A 27752-nucleotide genomic window follows, 5' to 3' on the forward strand; every position below is an offset into this window, starting at 1 on the left:
AGTTGTCTAAGTTTTCGACACCGGTCGGTATCAACGCGTGAGTTGGCCAAAAAGTTTGAAACCAGCATTGGAATGATCCAAAGAATCAAGGCCAGGAACTCCAAGAAGACGTACAAAAAGCCTAAGGTACCTAAGAAAACCGCAGAACGACAATCTCGAGCCAAAACAAGGGCACGAAAACTGTATAAACGGCTTCTGGACAACAGAAACCAGTGCATCCTGATGGACAACGAAACATACGTCAAACAGGATTCAAGAACGCTTCCAGGGCCGCAATTCTACAGGAAATGGGCGGAGGAAGCGGTGGACGATGCTGAATGGACGATTGCGCAGGTAAAATTTGGATAGACGGTTCTAATATGGCAAGCTATTTGTTCTTGTGGTTTTTTTTTAATTTAAAAAAAATAATGCTTGAAGGACAGATTGCTGCCACTCTACAAAAAGCATCAATATCTCTCTCTCTCTCTTGGTCAGATTTGGCATCCGCACATTACGCTAAGCCCGTTTTACGGTGGCTCTCAGAAAATAACATCCAATTCGTCGAGAAACACAGACTACAGGCTAAAGACTTTTTGATACAGTCCAAACATGCATTAAAACTTTGTTAAGCTCATCAACGCATCTAAGTAAAAATCCTTTAGATATCATCTTCTTCAAATCAGTGATTGCTGTTCGGAAACGTCCCCACCGCGTGCCACAACACGCCGGTAGCGACTTACTAACCGTCATTTCCTTTCCTTGAGGTTTTGTTACGCAATTACCTCCAATGTCACCGTAGAGCGCCATAAGGTGGTGTCTTACGGGTTTGAAAGATCGGCAATCAAGACGGGAATCAACAAGGTGTGTGCCCAGCTGGAACACACACGCTCGGCAGTGTTCTCTGTTCCTGGGGCATTTAAATTGCTCGATGTAAGAAAGCGAGAGAAAAAAAAATACCTATAATAAAATGGGGTGAATACTTGGTGCGCTATGTGTGCATTATGGCAGAAGGGGGAATGCAAAAGTTCGTTATTTTTTGTTCCTTTTAATGGTTAGAGCTCTAGCGGAACAATATGGGCGCGAAGAAATGCTTCTTAGGCGGAATTGTATTGTCATATTGTGGGAAAAATGCAGAGACTGCGGCGTTCGATCCACGCTTCGGTGATTTTGACCGTTGGGAAACTCTCATGGCCCGGATGACGCCGAAATGTTTCAAAACGTTGGCTGGAAATATTTCCGAATTTCACGTGACGGAGCAGCCGAACTCATCAGCGATGCAAACCAGCTCTTCATTATCCTCAATTTTTAAGCGCTCTAAAGCGTTGTATAAACAAAGAAGAAGAGCAAACTTGTTCTGCCTATCGTCATCGTCAAAAGAGATCACATTATTAATTGGCGGCTGCTTTCATTCATGATGCACACTCTCTCTGTGGGGATGACAAGTGTGGGGAGTGTTGAGGGGCAGGATCCGATGCGAGCGGTCCGGATGCTGGTGTACACGCGGAGAGGTAAGAACTATTGTGCGATTCAGCCGGATGATGATCGCTTCCGTACTAGGATGTGTAGAGCGCGCGCTGCACGGCACGGTAGTGTGTGCTGATGAATTTTTAATACCCTGGCAAAATAACTTGGCCAAAGCTCGCACTCCCCCCTGCTCACACAGCACAGGATAATGTGCGCAAAGTATCTCGCATTTTTGGTCCATGCAGAAAGGTTTATGTGGAGGGAAAATGGGGGAGGAGGATCGGGTTCTGGTGCAAACACAAAAGCGCACACAGAGATGCGGATGGCCACGCGAGAAATTTCTTCCCGCTTTCCCTGCGGCTCGCTTACAGTATCTTCGAAGAGAGCTGCGGACGCACCGGCAACGAGGATGGGACATAAAAACGACATTATCTCACATAATGTGCAATGTATAACGAGAAAACAAAGCACGACAGCAACCCCCATTCTGTGCATCGGTGTTAGCGAAAAGTGTGGATGATGCATTTGATGCATCTGGGCGACGCGGCGGAGGGGGTGTTGTCGCCGTTGGCATTCACGGGGGAGGGGGATGAGTGTGGGAGGCGTCACGTGAGTGCAGCAAAAAAAAATGTACAAACATTTTTCTGCCTTCAAAAGAGATGATCCGTTCGCTGAATGATGTGTGATCCTTCGGGGCTGGAAGGGAACGTGTGCACAGACACACGGACCAAACTTTCACCGAAAATAAACGATGAAATGCTCGGAAGCTCGGAGAAAGATGGCCACTTTTCTGTGCCCTCTGCACGTTTGCACGCTGCCGGGGCTTTCTTTTGTCACGCTGCACACCCATTAACGGGTGTAATTGTGCAGACAATTATTCACTGATTAGGCAGCGATTATCATGTTTCCACATTTTCACACTCGCGCTTCCGGCGAGAGTAGTGAGCAGCGAGTGGGATTGAGTGCGAAATGAATTAGAGAACTCGCACTCATCTTCCACCGGAACTATCGAAGTTTCTTCGGGAGAAGTCGACCTCGGCTCTGTCAAGTAGCTGTTTCCGTGTGGAGGTGCTAAAGCTCAAAAGACTCCAAAACAAACACCCTTCGCGAGCAGCAGGTGACGAAGGCGGGGGTGGTGGTGTAGTTCCGCAGAAGTGCACTTATTTCACACTTTACTACCATGAAGTGGCATCATCGGGGGCGGCTACGATATTTGCCGACTAGTGCTAGCGCTAGCTTCCTCGCTCAGACCTGGCATCGCGTACGATATGTCCTGGAGTGACTTAAGTGGAGAGGTGTTAGAAGATGCCACACCGTCGTTCGTCGTCGGTGGTTTACAGACAGTCAGGGAGTAGGGGAGAGAGGGGGTGTACCACGGGAGCACCAAAGCGTGCAAGTGTTGCATAGAGGCAGGCGCGACATAAGTACCACTAGCGAGTCCTTCGAAGCACACCGGCAAAAGATGGCGTTCGCACTGCTAAATCTGCTGGGCGGCAAGCTAGGGATCCTAACAATTTAATTGCTATAATTATCGCATGGGTTGTGAGAAGTAGCACTCTGGAAGCTCGCTCAAGTGGCGTTGATTTCACTTCTTCTCGGAAATAAAGCACCGCGCCTTCGAAGAGTTCGAAGAGTTGCCTAATTAGCAAAGCAACAAAACCACGCATTGTCTCGAGTAAAACTTGCAACAGACCCATTCCAGCATGACGTGACAACGTTTCGACTCATTAAAAGCGGGTTTTTTTCTCATTTTCATGTATAAATCACACGATCTCCAAATAGTAAACGATGTTAAAGTTAAAAAGAGTAAATTTCCTACAAAAATCTTCAGTTGGGTAATATTCTACAGTTGAATCCGCTTGTTGCCAGCCCAATACTTTAGTGTCGTGACGACACCTGTCTTTTTGCGGTTTCCGACTTTTGAATATTATTGTTGTATGTTCAGTTTCGTTTCAAAACATACAAATAAACTTCTTTCTTTCATTTGTCAACAAAAGATGAACGTGGATTCCTGTATATTCAGTTTTTCGAAAGAACTCGTAGAAACTTGGCAAAAATCGGTATTCTGTGACGCGACAACGCGGTCTGTGCGAAGAAAACAGTCTTCACAAAGCGGTGTCAATCAGTTAGTATTATAAATAAAAATTTCACCGTATTGTAGCAAGCCATATACATTTTTTTATGTTTTTAATTACGCTGAATACTTCTCACTTTCCTCTGAGATCTCCGCTTCCCCTTCCAAAAGTCCCTCCTATAGAGGAAGGTGGTCCTAGTCCGACAGGTTGTCCTGAACATATTCCCATTTGTATCTGAGGAACGGTGCTTCCTACAGAATTTTTAAGTAGAGTCAAATGAAAGGTGTCACAACGCTGTCAATTTAATAATATGGTGACTTTTTTTCTGGCTCTCTCTATTCGTTTTAGCACCGTTTTGCGTTTTCATTGCTTCAAAAATAGAGAAGAAATATTTTTGACCTGTATGGAAAATGAGTTCAATGTTCTTTTAGATTGCGAAACATTACAAAACAAGACAATTTCAATTGCTTATGCTATTATGTTTGTTCATCAGAATAAGCTATATGCATTGAATATAACTGTTACATGTAGTACATGGTATGCCGTTATTAGTGAAAAGTCGGGGTGGTCCTAAACCGAGCCCCAGGTTTTACATCGTGATCGTTCAACACGTTCACTCGCTTGCCATCAACGGCTCGCACAAGCCTGGTTCATCGGGTGGCGCTCACTACAGGGGGAACGCATTTTTACTGGTAGAAACATTCGATAAACTCTTTGTATGCGTCCGTGTGCATGTGCGCGTACCTGTACAAGGGTGTTTATCTTGCGTGTTGAAGATGACCTTTACGTTGACGTTGACTTTGACCATTGACGTTTGTGTATGTGTGTCTCCCGCAAAATCAGATTATATCCTATATTCTGGAATCTAAGTCCATCTATTGTTGACAAAACATAGGAGAAAGTTCATTTGTATGTTTTGAAATGGAACTAAAATCAATTAAATTAATCATTAATGTTCAACCGTCCGAAACAGCAAAAAGTCAAGTGTTGTCACTTCACAAAAGTGTTAACTGACAACAAACTGATGATTCCAGTAGGAAATTTTCTCAATTTTACTATAATATCGTTCAATTTTGTATAATTCAGGCATGAAAACGCAAAAAAGTGTTTGCAAAAAAAAAGGTACGACATGTTTTACAAAATTTACACCAGTTAGTGATATATGCGATGAACGTTTTGAGGTTTATTTTCTTTGGTAACATATGAAAATTGTGAATTATTTCATTCAGAAAAATCGCTTTCCTTTTCAATGACTGTTGATAGACGCTTTCAGAAACTGCCGCATGCAAGTTTAACCATGTTTTGATTCATAGATATCATTACCTCCATGATCTTAGCTTTGACGCCCCATACAAAATAATCCAAAGGATTAATTTCGGAACTATATTGGACCGAATTTCCTGCTCCCAAAACTCCGCAACATTTTCAGTGAACCATTTCTGTATTTTCTTGGCATTATACACAGGTGCTTTGTCTTGTTGGAAGATGGAATGAAGGCCAACAATGACGGTCTTCATCCACGGGACAACAACATCTCTCGTTGAAGATTACGCCTAGAACCATCACATGGGTCGGAAACTTCGTTGACATGGCGATAGGAACCTTACTACGATCTTATGTAAATCACTTGTCATTCTTTCGATTCACCTATTGATCCTGATTAAAGTTTTTTTTTTACAACAGAGAAAAAGATTACAGGCTTTATATGATGAGGAAACTTCAATGGACACAGGATTTTTCAGCTTCGCCGTGATTTGGTTGCAGCGTTCATGAATTGACCTCTACGAATTACCTCTACGTAGCGCAAACGACTTAGAGCCAATGTTTTTGGACATTACTGCTCCGTTCAGCGGTATTGGCACTTTTATTTCTTCCGGGTAGGGGCATACGGAAGTTTATTACTTTTCCAAGCCTTCTTTATATAAAAAAAACTGTTCTTTCCGACACTTTTACCGACCGAACTATCACCTTTACGCTTGCTCCGGTGCGCAATAAAACGACGACGACTGACCGATTACTCTCTTGTTTCGACATCTTCACTCAACACATGTTTATTTACAACAGTATAAACGATCCAGTGCTGCCAGATATATCTGAATCTTGTTCCGCAAGTATGAGGAATTGCTATTTGAGAATTACTGCAAACATTCATCACGCACCCTGGAATTTTTTGTGACGTGACAACAACTTCTCAAGACAGTTGATACTCCACTATTCAGCCATTCCATGTGAAACCGATATAGTGGCTCTCAGATTTTCGTGAAAATTGGTAGATTTGCTCTTTATCGCGTGATATTAAACCCGAATTGTTTTATTGCTTTATTAGGGTACCCATTTTCATTTTAAGGTAGTTCGAAAAAACAATTTTTCATCTTTGATTTTTGGATAAGTTATGTAAGAAATCTTCAGCTTTCAAGAAAAAATATAAAAAATATAGCGCCCTCTAGTCCAAAGCCATGAAAATAACAAAAAACAAATACAATCAATAATTACAAAAATAAAATCCGAATTTTTGGCAAGCGTAATATTTTTTCCAAGAAAGACTAAGTAATTGTCTTTAATTTGATGTATCGTTCATCTGAATTGGTCCAGTAGTTCAAAAGTTATGAATTTTCGAAAAAAAACGATTTTTGGGAAAAAGGCGAAATCGCTAACGGATCTCTTTCCGCTTTTTTCAGGGAGAAAAAGGCGCTAAAAGGACAGCTGCACACTCTATCCCAACAGCAAGTAAATCTCAACGTTCGATTTAACTCGACTTCTGTCGTCCTTTTTTTTTTTGCAAACCTTCGGATAAACAAAAACCCGCAAACGAACAAAAGCACCAGAAAGGGGAAGAAATCTTCAAGACGCAAGCTGCAACGGCACACCTTTCTTGCAAGACGTTTGTCTTCGTCTTCTTTTTTTTTGCTGTTGTTGCCCGTAGGGAAGCGAAGGTAAACAGTTTACCTCCGAAAAGCAACGGGAAAAAAAGGGGATCGGAGAGAACGTAAGTAACTTATGATTCCTTGCCGTCCCTTTCCGTTGAGATTTGCTTCTCAGTTCGGGCCGTGACACACAATACCACACAAGGAAGGATTTTCCCGCCGATTTGTCATTCATTATTAGGGTCTCGTGTGCACAGGACTCCATTGTTCGAGTATATCTCTCGCACGACTTTCTGAAACCGGTCTCCGGGATTTATCTGTTTACGTTTTTTTTTGTCGTTACGTTTCTTGTGGCAATGGTTAACTGAGCATGCAACTGATTTTCCCATTATCGGAGATAATACATCCCAAAATCAGTGCCTGAGAAACGGAGAGGTAAATACTTCACATGCAAATTCGAACCGCTTGCCAATCGAAGATTGACCTTGGTGTTCTCAGCGCTAGAGGGTAAAAATTGCCCCCTTACTTGTGTCTCATTTCCGCTCTACCATTTAATTTTTAATTTTGCTAACTGCTAGAGATGAGAATCCCTCCCCCCGGACGCTCACCTCCCCCGCAGGCTCCGGCTGCTTCCTCATGGGGAAGTCCAGCGAACCCTTCAATGAGTTTGAATTAACATAAAAGAAATCCTCACAGACAGCATGGAGAGTACGGCTGAGATTAGCGAAAGGGGTTGAATTCGCCAAGCGAAAGGAAAATGTTGCTGGCTCTCGGCACAAAAGTCGAACACAGAATGAGTGTACAAAATAAACATATCACCCCCAACTGCGCGTGAGGAGAGCCCCCTTCGATACGCTCGCAAATGATAAAGGACACTCTGGATTTATATCGATTTTTTTTCTTCTGTATTTTGACTTCTAAAACAGAAAAATGCAACTACCGGCGATGGGTGTATGTTAGCCTGCAAAATAACCTGCCGCCAGCGGATTTGCTAACAAGCAAACCGACTAAGCAAGGAGGATTGGAGTGCTGGAGAAAATCGGATTCCGCCATGAATGGGAATTTTCTTTACCGCCTCACACGACACAGGCTATGAAAACGCAGGAGAAGAAGCAAGCAGCAAATGAAAAAAAAACGCCAGTAGCTCGAAAAATAGCCGCGCCTCTAATTAGCAGAATTACATTAATTAAGCAATTTTTAATTAAGTTTGCAGAAAACTTTACTTTTAGGATTTACTCCTTTTCGTCGAGGCTATCGTCAGCGATTTCGTTTTCGCTCGCTCTTCTCGCTCGAGTTTTGTTCTAGCCCGCCAAGGACAACGCTTGTGGAGCTTCTTGGGTGCAGTGAGCACACGATATGAATTGCAGTCGAGTGCCGCGCACTTCAAAGTGGCGCCTCGCTGAATTCCCCGACAATTGTTGGTTTTTTTTTCCTCATCTTCTTCTTCTTTCGGTTTGGTTTGAATGCATCGTTGTTTTATGCCAGTGTTGATTTTAGCTCATCTAGACATAATTTACGGGCGAATAACGGATGATAATGGCACAGTCCCGAAGCCATTGCCTTGGGATATGAAAAAAAATATTTACTCGATTTTGTGGTGAATGGATGTGAAGAGCCCTGCCGACTGTACACCACAGCCAACAAGGCAAATTTCAGCCTTGAGATTCAAAAATTTAAGCTCGAAACAGTACTCTAATTTGGTTCATCCCAAAGCACAGGGTAAACCGCTTTGGAGTTCGTGCATTGATCCAGCAGGAATGGCAATAATCCGATAAGCGCTGCAGTGCAATAAGCGATATCCAAAGCTCGGATCTGCAAGGATACGGGCCAGAAATGGATTTCCAATGGGTAATTTACGATTGTCCCGTACGGTAGAATGCTTCGAAAAAAAAATACCTCCAAGACATTGCCATTATCCAGTTTGCATGAGGCAGAAAATGGGAAATAATAGTGTTAAGCCCTTGGTGAACTGGACACCATCTGCGATGATTCTGTTTTTTTTTTGTTCAGTTGAAACAGTTAGAAGCGCACTTGTCCGATAGTTTGGGAGGCCCAGAGAAAATTTTGGAATGATCCTATTCCATATATGTGTTCGATCGCTTCTATTGCATCGACAAAAAAACGAACACCAATGCCCCAAGTCTGCATTCATCTCGTACATGCACACAATGGGCATTAAATTGCAATTGCACTTTATCGCAGAAGAGGACTTGAAAAATTTTCAGTGGACCCACGAGAGCAAAAAAAAACATACCGGTGTGAGTACATACACAAGTTCGTCGTATATAGACGCAATTCGCGTTCCTCTGCCTTCGCTGGAACCGCTAAAATCGTTCGAAAAACCATAGCTCCAGCGTCCAGAACCGTTTGAATGCGTGGTCCACAAATACACATACCAGAACCAGTCCAGGAGCGCTATACAGGCCGCTCCATTCCAGGAATCCAGGATGCAAGTGCCTGGTCGGAGTCTGTTCGCTTCCGAGCTGTAAAAACCAAATGCATTCGCATGTGCACCGTGTGCAACGCAAGCGTTTGGCCAGTATTTGTCAACGGTATGACAAAGCAGACATAATAACAAACGCTATTAATTCTAACCGAATATGGATGCGATTTATTTCCGAGCTTTTTTTTTCCTCTGTGAGCGCGCGCGATTGAACCCACCAACTCCATTCCCGTTCCGCGTCCCTATGGCCAGGTGGGGGTAGTTTGGGCACGTTTTTTTTCTCGTTTCCCATTTTCATCCGCGAGCTCCCAATGGTCTTGCATTTCTCCCGCGTTAGGAACGCGATTCAAGCGCCTCTGTCCCTCTTTTCCTCTCGGAAAAAGCGTCGTTTTATGTTTTTTTTGGTCGTCGGGATGTCCACATAACCGACCATCAAAAGGGATTTGGGTGCCTTGTGCGGCAAAAAGCATCATGGTGACCCACCCCACCCGTGAGCATTGCGAAATTGGCCATTCTGTGATTTTTTCCGCGAAGCCAAACACGATGAATTCCAAATTTTCGCGTATTTGCATTTGAGTTTCAATTCATCCGCTGCTCCAGCGCAACATTTTTCTTTCGTGACAAACGTGGACAAAAAAAAGCTCACGCACTCGTCGAAGCAAGTTAACCTTAACAGAGGTAAACATGTTCTAAGTCCGGGGCCCCGAGATGGGGCACCCGTTCAATAGAGCCAGGGAAGCGCCACCTAGAATCCGTACTCTATATAACCTCTGGGTATTTAATTTTTGGAGATCATCTTCTACTGGGATCGCATTGTTTCACATGATTTATGTAACACTATTTCATAGTGTTTGCGGCAAGGAAAATGATGTCCAATCGGAAGGCTGCCCCCCAATCCGCTTAGGATGCCTGCGACTGACGTTTGTCGTGCTCTCCGCTTCGCGATAATGGAAAACGCAAAGTAAATTTGCATTCGATCAATTACTGCAACTGCAGCGCAATCCCCTCGGCTGGGGACGAACTAGATGGCTTAGTCAGCCAGTCAAGTCTGTTTAAACAGCCAATTGTATTTGGTTTCGATCCGGCGGAATCCGACGGAAGCGGTCACTGCATGCAAAATATTGTTTTCAAACATGGAGGATGGTCTGGGGATTGGAGATTCTACAGAATTGTTTTTTTTTACTGCAATATGGATTCGTAGATAGTTCGATAGATAGTTAAAGTTCCAGTATCCTCATAGTTGAAAAGAAAATTTGAGATCTTGAGAGAAATGTTTTATAATAAGTTTTAAGCAGTCTTCAATTAAATACCAGCTTTTTTTCAAATTCTTGCCAACGTAAATGAAGTTTATAAAAATTTCAGCACAATTAAAGCCAAATTTCGATTACATTCTACGAAAATTGCAGCCAAATTCGTCCGTATTTTCATTGTTTAATGTTTTACTTAGGTTCATAACAAATATTTCCATTAAAATTCTACCAATTTTCACTAGTTTCATGATTTGTTGCCAGCAGTGCCGGAGTTTAAGCTCAACTCGGGGCATTGAAGGTACGGTGTCGCCGTCTACCGGATTTTATGTCTGTATAATGGAATTGTAAACAAACCGTGTGTTTTTCAACCGTACTTTGAGTGCCGTTTATTCGTGAATTCTATTGGAGTAATTTTCATATCAGCGCGTTGAATTCCCTTCCATCAAGTAAGTAAAATAACCCTCGACGACCAAACGGTTTCCTCCGGCAGCGAACTTTAAAATATTCACCAGGACCACAAATACATTGCATGTTGCGTTTTCTCCCAATAATCGCTCCTGAGAAAACGCGAGGAAAATCATTGTTGGACACTATTTCCGCTCACGACTTTTTAACAACTGCAGGAAAACTCTTTCCACTTTTACATGGATTATGCGTTCGATACGGAGAATTTATTTTCATTAATAATTTTGTTCCTGAAGATGTGTTTATTTTTCCCGCCGCAGAGAAAGCATCATGCTATACAGCAAAAAGAAAGTGTTGCTAATTTGTATATGTCAGACTAATTAGAGTTGCCGATCTCCCAGTTTTCCCGGATATTGCCAGTATTTTCAAGCATATCAGCGAAACAGCCAATGGATTTTTACAGTATAATTTGGCTTTATTATCTTTTCGTCATTTTCAAGTTTTTTTTTGCTCCCCAAAACATCACTTCTGCAAGCAAGATACACTTCATGGTCATGACTGCTAATGGTATGTAGATATGCGCTCTGCAAATGAGCACGCTCCGAAACACAGATCAAATGTTTTGTTGACAGCACATTTTTTGCACCGAGTTTTGCGCCGTGATTTGTGCCGTAATGCTATACCTGTTTTACACCGCGATTGAGTCTGGTTGCTTCTGTTCAGAGGCGAAAGAACTGAAAAATTTTAAAGCCTCTTAAAAACAAAGAAGTGAAGTGGTTTGCTTCTCTGTTGAGTTATTTTTCTCCACCCAAGCGCGTACGGTTGGTATGGAGGCGCACTGTTGTTTTCATGCTTTGCTTGGAACGAGCGAAGACAAAGCGGGCGATAGAATTTGATGTGTGTTTGTGTGTAAAATGAGGCGCGCATCACACAAGTGAGAAGCGATGTCTAGTATCTGAATTCTGCGCTGTGTTCATTCGGTGCTGTCTTGTTTATGAATTTGGTACACTCCGTACCAAGAGAGAATACGTGTTTGTTATGAACGCGCGCTGATGAAAATTGAACTCAAACGCAGCGAAGCGTATGTTTTCTGAAGACTGGTTTTGATACTTATTGCAATGAGCCCAAAAATAGAACGATATTACACCAGGGTCTTTCCATACATCATGTTTACAGACAAATTACGATCTTCAATATCGCTGACAGTGACTTATCCTATTATCCGAGATACATGCACATGAAAATGAAAATTGCCGTTGATTGAATGGAGAAAAATAATTTGAATGCCTATGAGGAAAATGTTTCATTTGCTGTATTTTCAATTTAGATGTTCGGTTGAAGCTTTTTGAGAAAAATATCGCACACTTACAAAGTTTCCACAAAATTAAATATCTCACAACAGTTCAATTGTTTACAAAATGAAAAATTTGCCAAATCTGAATATCGTACAGTTCAATTAGGGAAATTATGTCAGTTTGGATACAGTTTATGAAGGTGCTGCGACAGAAATGATGATCAATGAATATCTAGAGCTTATTTTTCAACCCTTCACAATAAAGACGAATTTACACAAATTTTTGCGAACTTTTTTCGCCAACCAGTCAGAACGAAGCGCAGAATCTCTTGCGAAAGAGCGAAACAAGATAGAACTTCCCAAGCTTTTGCTGCGAGAAAATTCGAATTCGCGCTGTTTTGACCGGTACTTCTGCCCACATCAGAAAGTTGGAACAAGACAGTCTAGATGAGTACAAGAAGATTTTTTTTTAAATTAGCTCAGCTTAACATAGAAAGAAAAATGGGAGCAATATTCAAGCTTGCTGCAGGATGATAAATAATTTTCCGAATTTCTATTTATATTTTACGGAATTTTCTAACATTGAATTGTATCGAGTTCGAGATATACTTTAACTCACATTTGTGTATAATATGAATTTGTTTCACCAATCTCGTACACATTGTTTTCGTTGTAAGGACGATAGTTTGACAGATTCGCATGATTTCGAAATTCAATGTAAATAACTTTAGCGAAAACATTTCGCAAGAACCAATTTCGCACCTGAAAAATTGCGATTGTCAGGATGTTTTTTTAGAATACAATTTGAACGAAACAAAATGAAGAGGTAGACCAGGAACCAAAACTTTCATTCATGAAGAAAAATCAAGGTTAGTTGGAATGAAACAAAATGTAAAACAAAAGTATAAGGTTTAAATGAGCATGTATGATCACAAACAGAACAGAACACTAAAAATGCCACTTACTGACACGCTTCGCTTCAAAATACAGCGATTGTTACTTGAAAAAATGAAAAATAAAAAAAAATTCTTTTCCAGTTTTTATTTCGATTTTTTTTAATAATTTCAAAATTTTCATTGGCATCTCTGCACAAAAGTGTCAAACTATGAGAAAACCCAAAAATCAAAATTAAAATTCGATGCTAAATATCTTCAAATTGCATGAAACGTCGAGATTTACTGTTATCCCGATTTTTTTACGTAGGACTACATCTAACCGGTAAAATCAAAATCTAGGTACCGAACATGTAGGAAAAAATGAAAGATTTCGAGCTCTTATAACTCGAGCATTTCTTAATATATGGCAAAGATGTTTACATCAATGATAGGAAATATTTCTACGCATCTATCACAATGATTAACATTTTATTTTTCTTTAGGTAAACAATTTAATAATTGTGAAATGAGAAGCATTGTTCAAAAAAAACATATTAGTTGTTGATGCGCAATTCCATTACAATAACCGATCATGCATCAATCACCACAAATGCATCATTCCAGAATGGATCTTCCGACTTAAGTTGTCTTTTTTGTTGTGTTCTTAGTCCAATTGAAATTTGCGTTGATGCATTCAGCTTCGTGTTACGTTGGTTTGAAGCGAAATGGAAAAACTGTACAGTCACCTTCCATATATACTTTTATCCACACAGAACGCAGGAGCCATTTTGTCTAGGGTCACAAAGGGCACTTTTAGTATATCTCATTCCTCTTTGACATCTTTTATCGTGATATGCACCATGCAACGACCAATCACCATCCTTCAGCCATCATCGCTCGATAGTACCACTAGTGGAGGGAACAAACAATACCCAACAATCAAACTGAACGGTCCTTCTCAAGGCCACCGAATTATTCTCAAAGAGTTTAATAATGGATATTTTCAAAACATTAATTTCGGATATCAATATGCAACTAATAGCCTGGCCAATAGTCTCGGACAACAACCCTCCTGTAACTTTTCCAAATTTGTTTCGGTTAGATATGATTACAAATAAGACAGTTCACATTCTCCGGTGCAACAATGAATTTTATTGTTTCGACTGCTTCGTCATATATCGAGGAGAAAAAACTGCCAATTTTGATTAATCCCCAAAAGTTCCGGGATCAAAACCGATCAAAAACCGTATTCGAATGATAATTTTCCATTTGAATGCTTTCCCCCTTTTATTCCAATCGTGAATTGGTTACTCTCAGCTTTCCGGCGGACCAATTTCCCTAATTTCCGGACGTGCTCCGTCGCCACATTAGAGAAATTCCCATAATTATAATTGAATAATTAACACCCAACTCGAGAGTCGAGTGCCGTGTGCTGTGACGTCAAAATCAATCACACATTCTTCCACTATCAATTCCCGGAGCGGTCCGTCCCCACAGGAGGCGGCGGAGACGGAACCAGGCGTGTTCGCGTTCCCACAAAAGGTGCACCCGGAGCCAGTGTGGACCTTTACTATTCGCCGCTTTGTTTTGATTGATATCTACATATTCCAATTGAATTATTCGCGACATTGCGCGCACTTTTGGAGCGACTCAAAAACAGCAGTCCCCCAACGCGGTTTGGTTGTTCCGCTTGAAACCCCAAGGATCATATTGTGTTCAATTAATTGAGCGGCTAGTGTCTGGGAAGGGACACCAATAATCTCAGACACGGCGTTATCACAATTTGGCGGCACAGATGAAAAAAGTATGACACTCACCTGAAGTTGGAGAACCACTTGACCAGCTGGGCGGTGTTGTTCTTGTTGAACTTGATGTCCGGGAAGTACATCTTGAGGACGGCCGAGCTCGGGTAGCGCACCCAGAAGAACATCAGTTTCGCCTTGCGCAGATGCATCGGGGTTAATGTTGACGAGTACACCGGAGTTAAGGACAATCTGTGTTGGTGTCAATTGTTTGTTATAATAATTTCGGTATTAGGATTTGGACTTCGCCGACAAAGTAATCGGGTGGCTCGAATGTAGAATTACTATTTGGCACTGATTCGGTCTACCCTTTTCCTGTCTGGGAACTGTGGAAAGCCCACTTGCAAGGTTTCCGACGAAAGTATGTCGCTAATCTTCTGGCTATTCTGAGGAGAAACTATAAAAGTGAATCGATATCGGAAGAACCCCACCGATAAATCTGATTAAGAAACGGGCTGGAGCGACAAGGATAATGCTTTTAATTCATTTATATTCCCGCGCCGGAACAAAAAAGAAATGCGAATGAAAAACATCAACGTGTCGGTTCTCACGATAGTTTCTCGCACTTCCACTCCTGCCTTCGCAAGAGACGAATGAACTCTCAGAGTTTAAAGTCTCTCTAATTCAATACCTTCCTTCCTTCCTGCCTTCGCGCCTGGAAGGAAATTATCCAAGACAGTATGCATTATTGAGTGACAAATGGAAGAAAAAGTTGCATAACGCGCTCCCAGTATCCCGCAGGGAAAACAAGCAGAAGTCAGTTGCAAATAGTAATTAAAATCGAACTGAAAAAAACATTGTAAAAGAAAGAAAAAAAAAACTTGCTTTGAAAAGGATATAGTAGGCTCCATGCCGTTGTACGAGATGTCGGCTGAGTTGCAGTCCGAGTTGCGATCGTTCACGTCCATCGAGGCACGGATGTGTCCGTAGTCGGGTGAGTTTCCGTGGTGGGCAGCTGCCAGCAGTGCCGGATGAAGCATCGTGGGCGGATGCGGTAGCGGAGGGGAATCTCGCGAGTCCATCATACCGTTGATGCCGGGTGGGCTAGAAGACACCTTCATGGGGTGGAATTGCGAAGGCTGTGGTCCGTGAGGACCACCGTGTGGGGGGCCGTGCGGGTTGAAGAAGGGGCTGTAGGGCGAGAACACCTGGGACTCGTGCAGGGAAGGATTTGGTATCGCAACTGACGTCGGCAACGACACGGGCAGCATCGAAGGGGGTGGCGGGTGGAACGAACCCCGTGGAGAAGGGCTCTCGTTCGGGGTGTTGGTTTGCACGCTCGGAGGTTGACTGTTGAACTGCTGCTGGTTGGCGTTCTTATTGCTGCTGATGTTGTTATTGTTGTTGTTGTTGTTGCTGTTGCCACCGATGATGCTGTTGCTCAGGCTGTTGTTATTGCTGCTACCGTTGATACCTTGATTGCTGTTGTTTTGATCTACCTGTATCGCGTTGGCGGAGGGAATAATTCCATCCTGGGCAAGAATCCTGCTCACGGTTCGTGGCGTAATTCGAGTGTCAGTCACCTTGTGGCGTTTTTTCTTCGGTGTCACGACTAGGCTCAGTGCTTCGGCCTGTTCTGGGTTCTCTCGGGGTTCGGGCATACAGAACGGGTTCACCTGGCTGCTCCCGAGGGCACTCATCGAGTTGTACAGTGCTGCGGCTGCCACGGAGTTCAGGTTCTGGGGTGGCTTCGGCGTTTGGAACATAGCTGTAGAGGGAGAAGGTCGAACATGAGGTGGCATATTCATCTGGTTCATGTTATTCATATTTTTCGGATCGTGCGTGGGCGTGTTGTTCACATGCATAGGCATTCCCATGGGTGGGAAAGCGGTTCCATTTAAACGTGGCCCGGTACTCTGCTGCGCGGTCATCATGGGATTCCCGGCAGGAGGCTGGTTCACGGAGTTCGGATTCGACGCACTGTTGAGATTAGAATTAAGCATTGGTCCATTACCTGATTGATTGCTACCGGTGCTGCCAACGCCTGGTCCGCGGTCCGAGCTAACCTTCGTTCGCGGTGATTTCGAGCGATCCAAAAGCTGCGATGCCATCAGCAGGTCCTTGTTGAGCTGTTCGGCTGCTGCCGCCGCGGCTTCCGATTGTTTCCCCAGGAAGCGCCGCTGGTGAACGAACCTCGTCACGATCGAATCCACCAAATTTGAGAGCGAGGCAGTGATTTCCGTTTTCAGCACATCGGCCAGTCCTTCGAGGTCAGAACCGGACATTGGTCCCACAGAGCTGCCAGTGGATCGCATCAGGTTGAGCCGACTGGTTAGATCCGATGGTATGGATGAACCCTTTGGGATTTGCGGCAGATGCGGTAACTGGGACATTTGTGGAGGTGAAATATGACTGGGTTGAGAAGAAGGCTGTTGAGGCTGCATTTGTTGTTGCTGCTGTTGTTGTTGTTGCTGCTGCTGCTGCTGTTGTAGCTGCATTTGCTGTTGTTGTTGCTGATGGTGCTGCTGTTGATGCTGCTGTTGTTGCTGTTGCTGCGACTGACTCGACTGAAGCGGGGGTGATTGCAACTGCGGTTGGGATTGTTGGTTTTGCTGCTGTGCTTGCTGCTGCATCATCTGCTGACTGCTGTTTTGGAGGTTTCTCTCTTGCTGCTGCTGCATTTGTTGCTGTTGCAGAGTTTGCTGCTGCTGGAACTGCTGGTTGGAATTTTGCAGCGTTCTTTCCTGCTGTTCGGCAACTTCTTTCACCATTCGTGCCTCCTGTTCCATGAGCAATTTTTGGTACATTGCGGCATTGCTCATCTGATTGTGCTGACTCATACCGTCGTGTGGGAGACCCGCCTGCTGCATATGTTGCAGAAAGAGATGCGTTCCGTTGAAGCCCGCCTGCAGGTGAGGATGCGTGGGGAGCTGACTGTGCAGTTTCGCGGACATCATTTTGCTCATCATCTGCAGCATACTAGATGCATCGGTATTTTTCCCAACATCCTTGATTGGGGTTGACGCCGGCGAACTTTGCATGAGCGATTTCTCCGGCGTGAGGTCTGGATTCGAATCGTCTTCCATGATGTCACTGGCGCTGTCATCCACCTCCTGGGTGTCCGACTGCTGCTCCATTCGTGAACATAATTGCACATATTTCTGCTGCATCTCAGCCAGTTGCTCCTGCATCGATCGCAGTTGAGACTTAAGTACGTCTTTCTCAACACGCTTCTGGTGGATATGTGGAGTGACCTCCATCTCATCATCGTCATCATCTGCATCAGCGCTGGCTCCCAGCATGAAGTTTTGCAGCGTCAGTCCGAGATTTAGTCCGGCAGCGGCAGCAGCAGCATACCGCTCAGCCGCACTGTTATCATGTTGCTGTGGGTGGTACAGCTTACGTTTCTTACACCCGTTGACTTGTCCGGGCTGGGAGGAGAGCAGCGCAGGACTTGCTCGCATCGACGAAACTATGTTTTCCACTCGCGCTCGCTTCAAGGTTAACGATTCCGAATCGTTCTTACTCTGGACAGGACTTGGCGTCCGGTCGTCCCGATCCTTGTCCTCCAGACAGTCCTCGATGTCTAGCTCTTGTTTGGTAATTAGCACCCCATTGCCGCCCGAGGCAGGCGATGGCATAGTTTCGTCCGTTTCCTCCGGAAGTGACGCCACTAACTCGTCAATCACATCACTCTTTTCCTGCTTTGGGTTCACACTGGCACATCGGCCACCGGTGCTTCCGCCCCCATTCAGCAGCCGGTCCTTGTGGGCCAGCTCTGAGGCTAGCATATCATCACAATTGCTGTGGTTCGAATCGAGAGAAATTGGCCTATTTGGTTGATTGATATCACTGCTATTGGTTTGATGATTGGTTGCACTGTTCTTCTGATTAGCTTTGGTAGACGCACTGTTGTTGTTAGCACCGGGCTCACTAGAGTCACTAATATCACCACCGTTCACTGTTTCACACTTGATGTCGTAAATGTTATTGTTTTTACCGATCACATTGTTGTTATCCGGCGATATCCTGTCGCCGAGTGCACTGCTCTGGTTGCTCACCGTTCGCAGTTCGTGATCGAGGGCCATCAGTTCCTTCTTGCCCTGGAGAATGTTGCGCAACATATGATGCGCCAAATCGTTCGGCTGTGGTGTTCTAGAACCACCGTCAAGGTCTATAACACCACCGCTGCTGTTACTGTTTTGGTTGCCACTGTTGGCAGTGTTGTTACTGTTACTACTTCTTCGGCCCATCATTGCAGATCCGTCTGATGTGGGCGAATTGTTGTTATTATTGTTGTTAGTGCTGCTGTTGTTGTTGTTGTTGTTGTTGTTGTTGTTGTTCAGATTTGTCGTACTCTCGAATCCATGTTTACTCGTTGGGGTATTGCTGTCCGCTGCATTGGCTGCTTCGATCGACGATAGCATTATACTGTCCGGATCACTGGCGTCCTGTGCTTGCTTCACTTGTCTACCCAACAGCTCATTGAGCATCTTGTTGGCTGGTCCGTATCCACCGGGACCGAAAAGTCCGCCGAAATGCTGCTGGCTTTGGCTAAAAATAGCCCCGTATAGACCACCGCTCATGAAGGACGGTCTCGAACTAAAGTTCGGTATCGAAGAATAACTATTTCTTGGCTCGCCCGCGTCTACGCGCTGTCTGGCTCGTTTGTTTTTCTTCAGCAACTTATCGACGTATAAACCGAAAGAATCAGTGTCCTCCTCTGATGACATCATAAGTGGCAAACAGCGTTATTGGCCCACGGACCAGCGCGCGGTGGGAGAAACTCTCCCCTCTCCACTGTTTCGGCTGTACCCGGTCTTGTCGTTGCTGGTATGGTTGCTGTTCACCGCTTCTAGTCTTTCTACTACAATACCAAGAACCACGTTGGCGGTACATACGACTTGAATGTTGACGACGACGACGGCAGTGACGACGACAAAAGAGTGCCCCTTCCAACAATTCCGTACAATACCCCTCTCTTAACACGGCCTTAGGTTTCCCCTTCCATCGCATGGACCTGGAATGAAGGAAGGAAAGAACGAGGGAAAAAACAAACATTATAAGAGAGGAGAAAAAAGAAACCCCGATTCGCTGGTGGCAGCGGGAGCGAGATGGCTTGTCCGCAGGGGGCCCTATAGGTCAGAACGAGATGTCGGTATTAGCGCGCTCGAGCAGTCACACCAGCGGTGTATATTTTGTTTTGGTATTTCTTTTGCTAGAGGGGAGGTAGAATTCTTTGAGTTTAACTGAGTTTTTTCTGCTGCGTTTTCCGTATCCACGCTCGTTCAGGAAACCTACATCGCGTCGTAGTGGTAGTAAATCGGAGGAGAAGCAGCGGTTTTCTTCGTTGTGTTAAAAAAAAATTGGTGAAATGTGGGAAAACTGTAAACGGGATGAGGTGCTGACGGGTAGTTACTTAGGAAGCCCAAGTTTTGCTTGGTTTGTTCGTTTGATGCCGAGTCTCTCTCGCTTAGGGTGGATCTGATGAATGATTCTGCTTTCATTGATATCATAGTGTTAGAAATACTGCTCCCAAATTACTGCCAGGTTTTTAACCTTCACCGAAGATGAGTATTGTAATTGAATTCAGGTTGAAAAGCGTAATTGTTGCCCAATTGCATTCATGCCATAATAATCGATTCCATAATTACCAGCATTACAACACTGATGGATGTTATCAACAATATAGTGTCGATCGTGATTATTTCACGTTTAGTTACCATTAATTTATGCGTTTATGAATTTGTTTCTCAGTACTTCATAAGGCTTCTTCTGGCAATGCACTAGTTTAATCTGCAAACAATTTCATCGATATAAATCTGTTTCCAGTCTGCTGACATGTTCATTCAAATTGTTGGCATCCAATGCACACTTTATCCAATGTATTGTATATTCCATCACGAAAAATAAATAACGTTGCCGGTCTGAATGAATTGGGTTATTCCAAATATTTGATTCTAGTGTTATTGTTTTTAATAAATAGGTAGCGAATACGTATGGAACTATTCGAGTACTTTCGTCGTGCTATCACAAAATAGCTTGCACTTTCTGATGTGTTCGGAAAAGTACACTGTAACATAATGGTATCGCTCAATCTATACGTGTTCTATATTTTGACACAAATCATCAACGTAATAATTTATCACGTGTGTCTGAAATAAATATTTATTCATCGTGCCAGATTTAGTCGTACAGGTCGGACTTGATTATATATGATTCGATTTTATGCAATTTTAGACTCGATTATATACAGTTCGAAAAACAATAAAAAATTACATTTCAAATATGACTTATTTCAAGAGAAAATGAAATGGGTCAATGTTAAAATGAAAGTAAATTGACTATTACGAGTACAGTGAAGTAAAAATCGTGTTTTTGCTAGATTTTAGTTGAAGATTCACAAGGAATAGTTTAAAATGATATTGCGGCGAAATTAAAAAAAAGATAGAAGTTGGGTGTCAAAAAACAAATTGAAGAGCGGTTTGAGAGCTTCAATTTGGTTGATGGAAACATTAATGTTTAATATGTATTTTTTAGATAAAATTGAGAAAAACGCCTTAAAAACCTCAAACATTGAAGCTTTCACTTCTGAAATGTTACTCAAATCAACTAATTTGAAAGTTTCACAACTGTATTCCGTATAGAATTTTCTTATCTTTCGAATGGGAGCAACATAATTGTCCTAAATTGCGTAGTTCTTAAATTAGGACCAGTAAGGCTAACAGGGTCCGAAACAGAGCAAAAGTTCAATAACTCTGTCATTGTTGGAACTCGAACATATGCGTAGAATGATTTGTATCATCAAATATGATCCGCTATCATGAATCAATGAAGGGGACTAATCAAAAATTAAATTCTTCTTTTATAATCAAAGGGGACTAATTATATATAATGAAGGGGACTAATCAAACATTAAATTCTTCTTTTATAATCAAAAAAACGAAAAATATGTGTATAAAAATAAATAAAAAAAATTTTTTTTGACTCGATTATATACAGAATTCGATTATATACAGTGTAAAAAAATCGAAAACTGTAAATAATCGAGTCCGCGCTGTAATTCAAAATAACAAGCATCTGTTTCATATTATACACCATCGTAGAATCGATCTAAACGATGTCATGTATGCACATCAGGAAGGTGTAGTTCGTGAGCAGTATTACCACAGGTACAGATTTGTCTGGAAAGGCACAGTTTTTTTTTATTTTTTCGGACCAGATTACAGATTTTGGTCCTAAAGTACAGATAAGTACAGATTTTTTTTTATTGTTAACACTAGAAGTACCCACAGTTTTCATATACCTATCCCTACCAAACCGATCAGTTTGATCAATATGATATTTAGTTGTCATAATATAAAAATTTTAAAGGATATGAACTATATTTAGAAAAAGTTATAACATTGTTAGAAAATATTAAATAAAATTTCGAGATAAAATCTTGTGAACAAATAGTTGACGTTAAGTCAGACCGGATCAAGTGACATTTTTATGATTTCGAGAAAAACGAGCTTGAAGTTTGCTACTATAAAGAGCATCCAAACCAATTCCGATACGTTATTCCTGCTGCACTCGTAATTTTCTAAATCTGATAAAGTAGATATGTAGCTTACGGAATGCTTAACCTAATGCAATTGATAACTCGAAATGTTAAATATTGCGACTTGGTTCCCTCTGAATTAACACCGACCAAATGATACAACCGGTCATTTTGACTGGTCGGTAGTTCTAGTGTTAAATTTATAGCACGTGGGGCTGTTGAAGCAGATGAGAAAAAAAATCGATTTCGATGATTGGACGTTCAAAGTTGCTGCAATGTTAACTCCTAGAAACATTCCCTCTCTAACATACAATAATAATGGAATCGTTTTTGGGTCTCTCCGATGGGGATGTCAAAGCTCACATGAACCGACTGTGGGACATGGTATGTTGTGATAAAGAATGTTCTCAAAAGAATACATTTTGCTATATACTATAACGAAAAGTTCTTCAATCTATATCAATGTATAGGTATGGGTATCAATGTATAGGTATCTTCACCGACCAAAAAACGTTCTAGTTTGGATGGTTCCAACGGGTACTGGAGTGATTTACGAAAGAAGGAACAGTATTTTTCAACCAGGAATTTCGGTGGAGGCTCGTGCATGGTTTGGGCGGGATTCTGTGCAATCGAAAGCTCAAGAAAGCTTTCACATCATTTAAGGATTACGTACATGTTCTGTAATCCTCTCTCCTACCGTTTTTGCGTGGATATCGTCACAAAATAGACTCTATACTGAAAGCGGTACACCACGATTGAAGTGCTCAAGGTCGCAATTTTGGATACATGGAAAAATATCGAGGAATCCGTTCATCAGAATTGGGTAAATAGTATTCCAACACTAATTTCAAGATTATTAGCCGAAATGGCAAGGTTACCAATTATTGACATTTAAATCAACCGATCGTTTTGAATTTTTCATTGATAACACGTATGATTTTTGAAATGGTCTTATAGAAACTGAACAGCTGAAATTTTCATATTTAAGCACAATAAATAAACAAACAACTCTTTTGAACGGATTTGACGTTAAATATACTTAATTCTAAGTATTCAACATAGTATGAATGTATCTTGTTGAAATTCTAAAGGCACGTCCACATTATGCCGAATGATGCCGATCGGCCTGTACCAGGCGGCATATTCGATTCGTTGTGTAATGTGGACGCCCCATCGGGTGCACGAAGCCGTCACGAACACACGAAGCAATATGTCGTCAACGCTAATTTACTTCGTTTTGTTTTGGTTCGACTTTCTTGAACCGGACCCACTTGTTTCGGGTTGGGTTCGGTTTGATTCGAATCGGTTTTCGGCACGTCGGTAAGCCCGGGCGGTACGTCCACATTTAGTCGGCTTTACCGGGCGGCCACGGCAGATTGGCGTAATGTGGACGCGTCTTAACTGTTTGTGTTGCAACGAAATAGAATCAGGGTTGTCTTATAGAAGTTGGACAGAGTGTATGCTCCAAAAGTGAAATTTATCCGTGATGTGTGTGCGAAAGTGTAACCGAACGGTTGGCCGGATATTCTGCAGCCGGGCATTCGGATCTTTTTTTTGTGAATAAATAACTCGGAGGTACAGCATGTGTGCATGAAGCAAATAAAGAATTACATTTTAGGGAGTATTAAACACATTTTTATATGGAAATAATAAACTATAATTAATGTTTTCATATAGAATGAATATCCCTCAACAGAGTTCCAAGTTTCTGCATTTCATTAGCATTTTTTAGCTAGAACAGAGCCGGATTTTAATCGTGTACATGTCACATATTTGGTCGTATCTATAAATTGCACATTGCACAGTTGCCATTTTTGAGCGTAAGGGTATTTCTTCTATACCGTTGCATATGGTACATTACACAGTAGCCATTTAGGCGTAACAGTATTCCTTCTATTCTTCCATTGTTCAGTTAGTTAATGAGAAATGATAGATTTTTCTCTTATACCTGGTATCCGGCCAGATAGCAAATATTTTTTTGGGGCTGGGGAAGGTTTTCGTGACAGTTTGAGACCCCTCCTCCCTCTCTAATGGGGGGACTGCCATACAAATTAAACACAAATTTCTAAAATTTCTCGAGAATTAATCAAGCAAATGAAACAAAATTTGCCGTGTGGAGGTTTTAGGGTGCAATAAATGATTCTATGGTGGTTAGGGTGACCGGAATAAATCGCCACAGTAAACAACTGCAACAGAAACAACCGCTTAGAAAAAGTGTAGTAGGCTAGAAATATTTGGCGCGGGAAAAACATCATGTGCCTCACATTTCTATTATAAATTTATTCTCTTGTTCTCGTTTTTCGAAATTTATTCTGAGGACAATGTAATGGGGACGAAGTCCCCATTTGGCGAGGATAAGGAATCGAGGCGGCCCATGCCGCCAAGATGACGCAATCCGAGTCCACCGCCGACCCGCCGTCGGAAGCGGCGGTGTCTCGCACGCAAACCTGGGATCCACTGATTGCCCGGTTAGTTTGAAACATAGGATACGATCCTTTAGCAATGTCCGACCGAGCTCTAGCGAGCGTCGGACGGTATACGTCTGCCCGGGGCGTTACGTTTGCCTGGGGCGATACGTTTGCCCGGTTAATTCTTGTTTTGAAATACAATACCGCGCCACAATATTTATAGCCTACTACACATTTTATAAGCGGTGGTTTCTGTTGCAGTCGTTTTCTGTGGCGATTTATTCCGGGAACCGGTGGTTAGATACCCCTCCCCCCCTCTCTTAGGGGGGACTGCCATACAAAGAAACACAAATTTCTGCATTAATCGAGAATTATTCAAGCAAATTGAACCAAATTAGGCATATGGAAACTTTAGGGTGCAATAAATGTTTCTATGGTGGTTAGATATCCCTCCCCCTCTCTTAGGGGGGATTGCTATACAAATGAACCACCAATTTCTGCATTACTCGAGAATTAATCAAGCAAATGAAACCAAATTAGGCATATGGAGGTTTAAAGGTGCAATAAATAATTCTATGGTGGTTAGATACTTCACACCCCTCTCTAAGGGGGGGCTGCCATACAAATGAAACACAAATTTCTGTATTACTCGCGAATTAATTAAGCAAATGAAACCAAATAAGGCATATGGAGGTTTAAGGGTGCAGTAAATGATTCTATGGTGGTTTCATATTTACAAAAGACAATTTGGCATAAAATACCCAATGCAAAACTGTAACTTTTTTCCTGGATCACGTATAAAAGTACTGAAATAGATTTCCCAATCACCCGATCTCAATTCACATAAGAATTTTGGTGGATTCTAGATCAAAAGATGGATAAAAGTAACATCGCCAACAAAAATCAACTGTTCCTTACTCTTCTTCAACCTTAGCAACGTTCCTGCAAACTTAGAACAATATGAAACCCCTTCATCTTGTAGCGAATGCTTGCAACTTGGGAAAAATTCAGGGTAAAATGCTTGGTACGCGGAATATGAATCCTGGGATTTAATATCTGAATATGAAATAGAAAGATACAATCTGAGATTGGTGGTCTGAATACTTGAATTCGAATATTTATGCCATATTTCTTAGACTTATACTCGCTACAGTGAAGGTTATCCTTCAACGCCTGTAAGTCTAGATTATGTGGAAACCTTTTTAGAAAACTGTTAAGTAAAATCGAAGAAACTTATTTACAAACAAGATTTCGTGCACCAGCTGTGGAACAATTGCTAAAGTGTGTAATTGTGGAAAAATGCGCCCAGCAGCTTTTTATTTCTCAGGTGGGATAGGAACGCAATTACTTTTCGAGCTATCTAGTGGTTCATTTTTACATATTTGTTAAGGTGTTGTAGTTTAAATCCAGCAGGGGAATCTTTGTTCCTGAAACAGTTTCGAGTTTCGAGTTCCGAATTTCTCTTAAATTTTCGAACTGAAGCCAACTTGGTACAGAATAATTAGTTTACATGTTTCACTAATCGAGAACGAACGTTGTAATATGATTAACCATGGAAAAATATCAAAGTAAATTGCAACACATCCATCTCTTTTTGATTTTGCATGAAATATAGAAAAATCTCCGAACAGGTATTTTTTGTTTGAGAAAGGTAATTTTTTTCCTCGTTTGTATGTTTCATCCAGCGTAACGTCAAAACTTTTCTATGCTTTTCTATTCTTGTTATTTTGTTGCTCAAACTACGCAGGTAATAATTGGTTTAATTTGAAACAGCGTAAGAGTCACCCTAGCCAACAAGTTCCCCTGGAATGCAACCAAGTCGGGTCGCATGTAAGGGTTCATCTTTTCTCCTGAATTCTGGAGGAGAAATGCAACCAACGCAGGGGAAATGTGGCTGCCTCTGCGTTCGCTGCAAACGAGCCTACGCACCACAAATAAGGACATCGCAAGAAACCGACGAAGGTTGATCCAAAATCGAGTGTTCATGTCACTGATGTTCACTTCCAAGAAGTGTTTCACATCGTCAATCTTCGCCATGCATCTCGAACCAATCCGCGTTTTCTGATGCATGGCTTGAAGCAAGTCGAAATGTGTGAGCATTGCCTGCACTGATCTGGTTTGGGCATTGAACCATCATCTACCGCTGCATGAATCAACGACGATTGCAATACTCTCCGGGTGGTGTGTGCGAAAGGTAACCGGCATCAACAAACAGCCATAAATTAACGTTGCACACCTGGAATCGAGCGGCGTGCGTTCAGGGCAAGGAACGGCGTCTCCTGATGTTACGTTTTTTTTCCTCTCCTTTCTCCTGCTGTTTGGGATGTTTGAATGAAGGAACGAGAAATGAAAAACCGAAGGGATAGCCACACTGACGAGCAAATGAATAAATGTGTTCAAGATACGTACAGTGGTACGATATGGAATACTGACGACTGTAATAAACAGGAGGGGAACGCCGTGCTTGCCGGTCTTGGCCCATGGAAGTCAGCTGTTTGCATCGTTAGAAGCCAATTGGACCCCGTCAGAGGGAAGAAGAAGACGAAGCTTTGCTAAAAATAAAAATACACCAGAGATAGAGCAGAAATAACAGACGCAAAGTCATCGACACTATTTATAGATTCTGGATGAAGCAATGTCCGGAAGGAGTAAATTAATTAAGGCGCCAAGAATCCAGATGACGAGCGCTGTCCAAGATGGTTTGACCCGGTGGAGACCTGTCACACATAAATATTAATTGAAGTCGTGTCTTAATTGCTCCGCGCGAACAGAAGAGATAAAAAGTCTTTGCCGGAGTGATTCCGAGCGCAGAGGAGGCAACTTACGCGGCTCAAATCCCATTCCACGCTCAATTAGATTGAAGTGTGAATCATCACACCACATCCTTTCGAGAGCGATTCGCGAAAAGACCGATGGACCAAGAATTGAGATACGTTGCGTCGGAGGGCGGCTGGCGGCGGGAAGGTAGTCAGAGTAAATTGGATAATAAAAAAGTTTCACATCACGTTCCGCTCAATAAGAAAATATGCATTTGCGTACGCAGTTGTTTTGTTTACAGATCGGCGTTCCTGGGCTCAATTGCCTCGAAGCGATTGTTGACATCTACAGCTTCTGGTAGAGCGGTCCGTCCGGACCGTTGCATTCAGCCTCAAGAATATGATTAAGAAAACCGTACGGATCCACTCTAGCCAATGAGGGAGGGGACTTACGCAACTCAATTATTTTGGAAGCAAGATTCGCACGTTTCCTTTCCGACTTGGAGCAGATCGTCAAGGAGGAAGTTGTCAAAATTTAGCCGATATTGTGGGTCAAAGAATAATTTAAAAGTGGAAATGAACAATTTAAAACCGTTACGCGCTTTCTTGTGGCGTGAGGATGAGTCATAAACGAAGTTTTAACGAGAACGTTTG

General features: G+C 42.4%; 1 protein-coding gene and 1 long non-coding RNA gene across 3 annotated transcripts in view; both read right to left on the reverse strand.

Annotated features, from left to right (window-relative positions):
• The window catches only part of LOC129777322 (uncharacterized), a 294287-nt gene that overhangs the window by 58408 nt on the left and 208127 nt on the right, over positions 1–27752 (reverse strand). The window lies entirely within an intron of this gene.
• LOC129777309 (homeobox protein prospero) overlaps positions 1–27752 on the reverse strand; it is a 248256-nt gene that overhangs the window by 50226 nt on the left and 170278 nt on the right. Inside the window, exons 3-5 of one of the 2 annotated variants that reach the window (XM_055783543.1) lie at positions 16406–19411; positions 15277–16159; positions 14467–14643 (exon numbers count right to left, since the gene is read on the reverse strand). In XM_055783543.1, the coding sequence (XP_055639518.1) occupies positions 14467–14643; positions 15277–16159; positions 16406–19127 (3782 nt within the window). In that variant the 5' untranslated portion in view covers positions 19128–19411. Of the gene's footprint in view, positions 1–14466; positions 14644–15276; positions 19412–27752 lie in introns of both variants that reach the window. The other variant, XM_055783535.1, reaches the window with a different exon arrangement.

The sequence above is a fragment of the Toxorhynchites rutilus genome, chromosome 1 (assembly GCF_029784135.1).
Source record: "Toxorhynchites rutilus septentrionalis strain SRP chromosome 1, ASM2978413v1, whole genome shotgun sequence".
Classification (NCBI taxonomy): domain Eukaryota; kingdom Metazoa; phylum Arthropoda; class Insecta; order Diptera; family Culicidae; genus Toxorhynchites; species Toxorhynchites rutilus.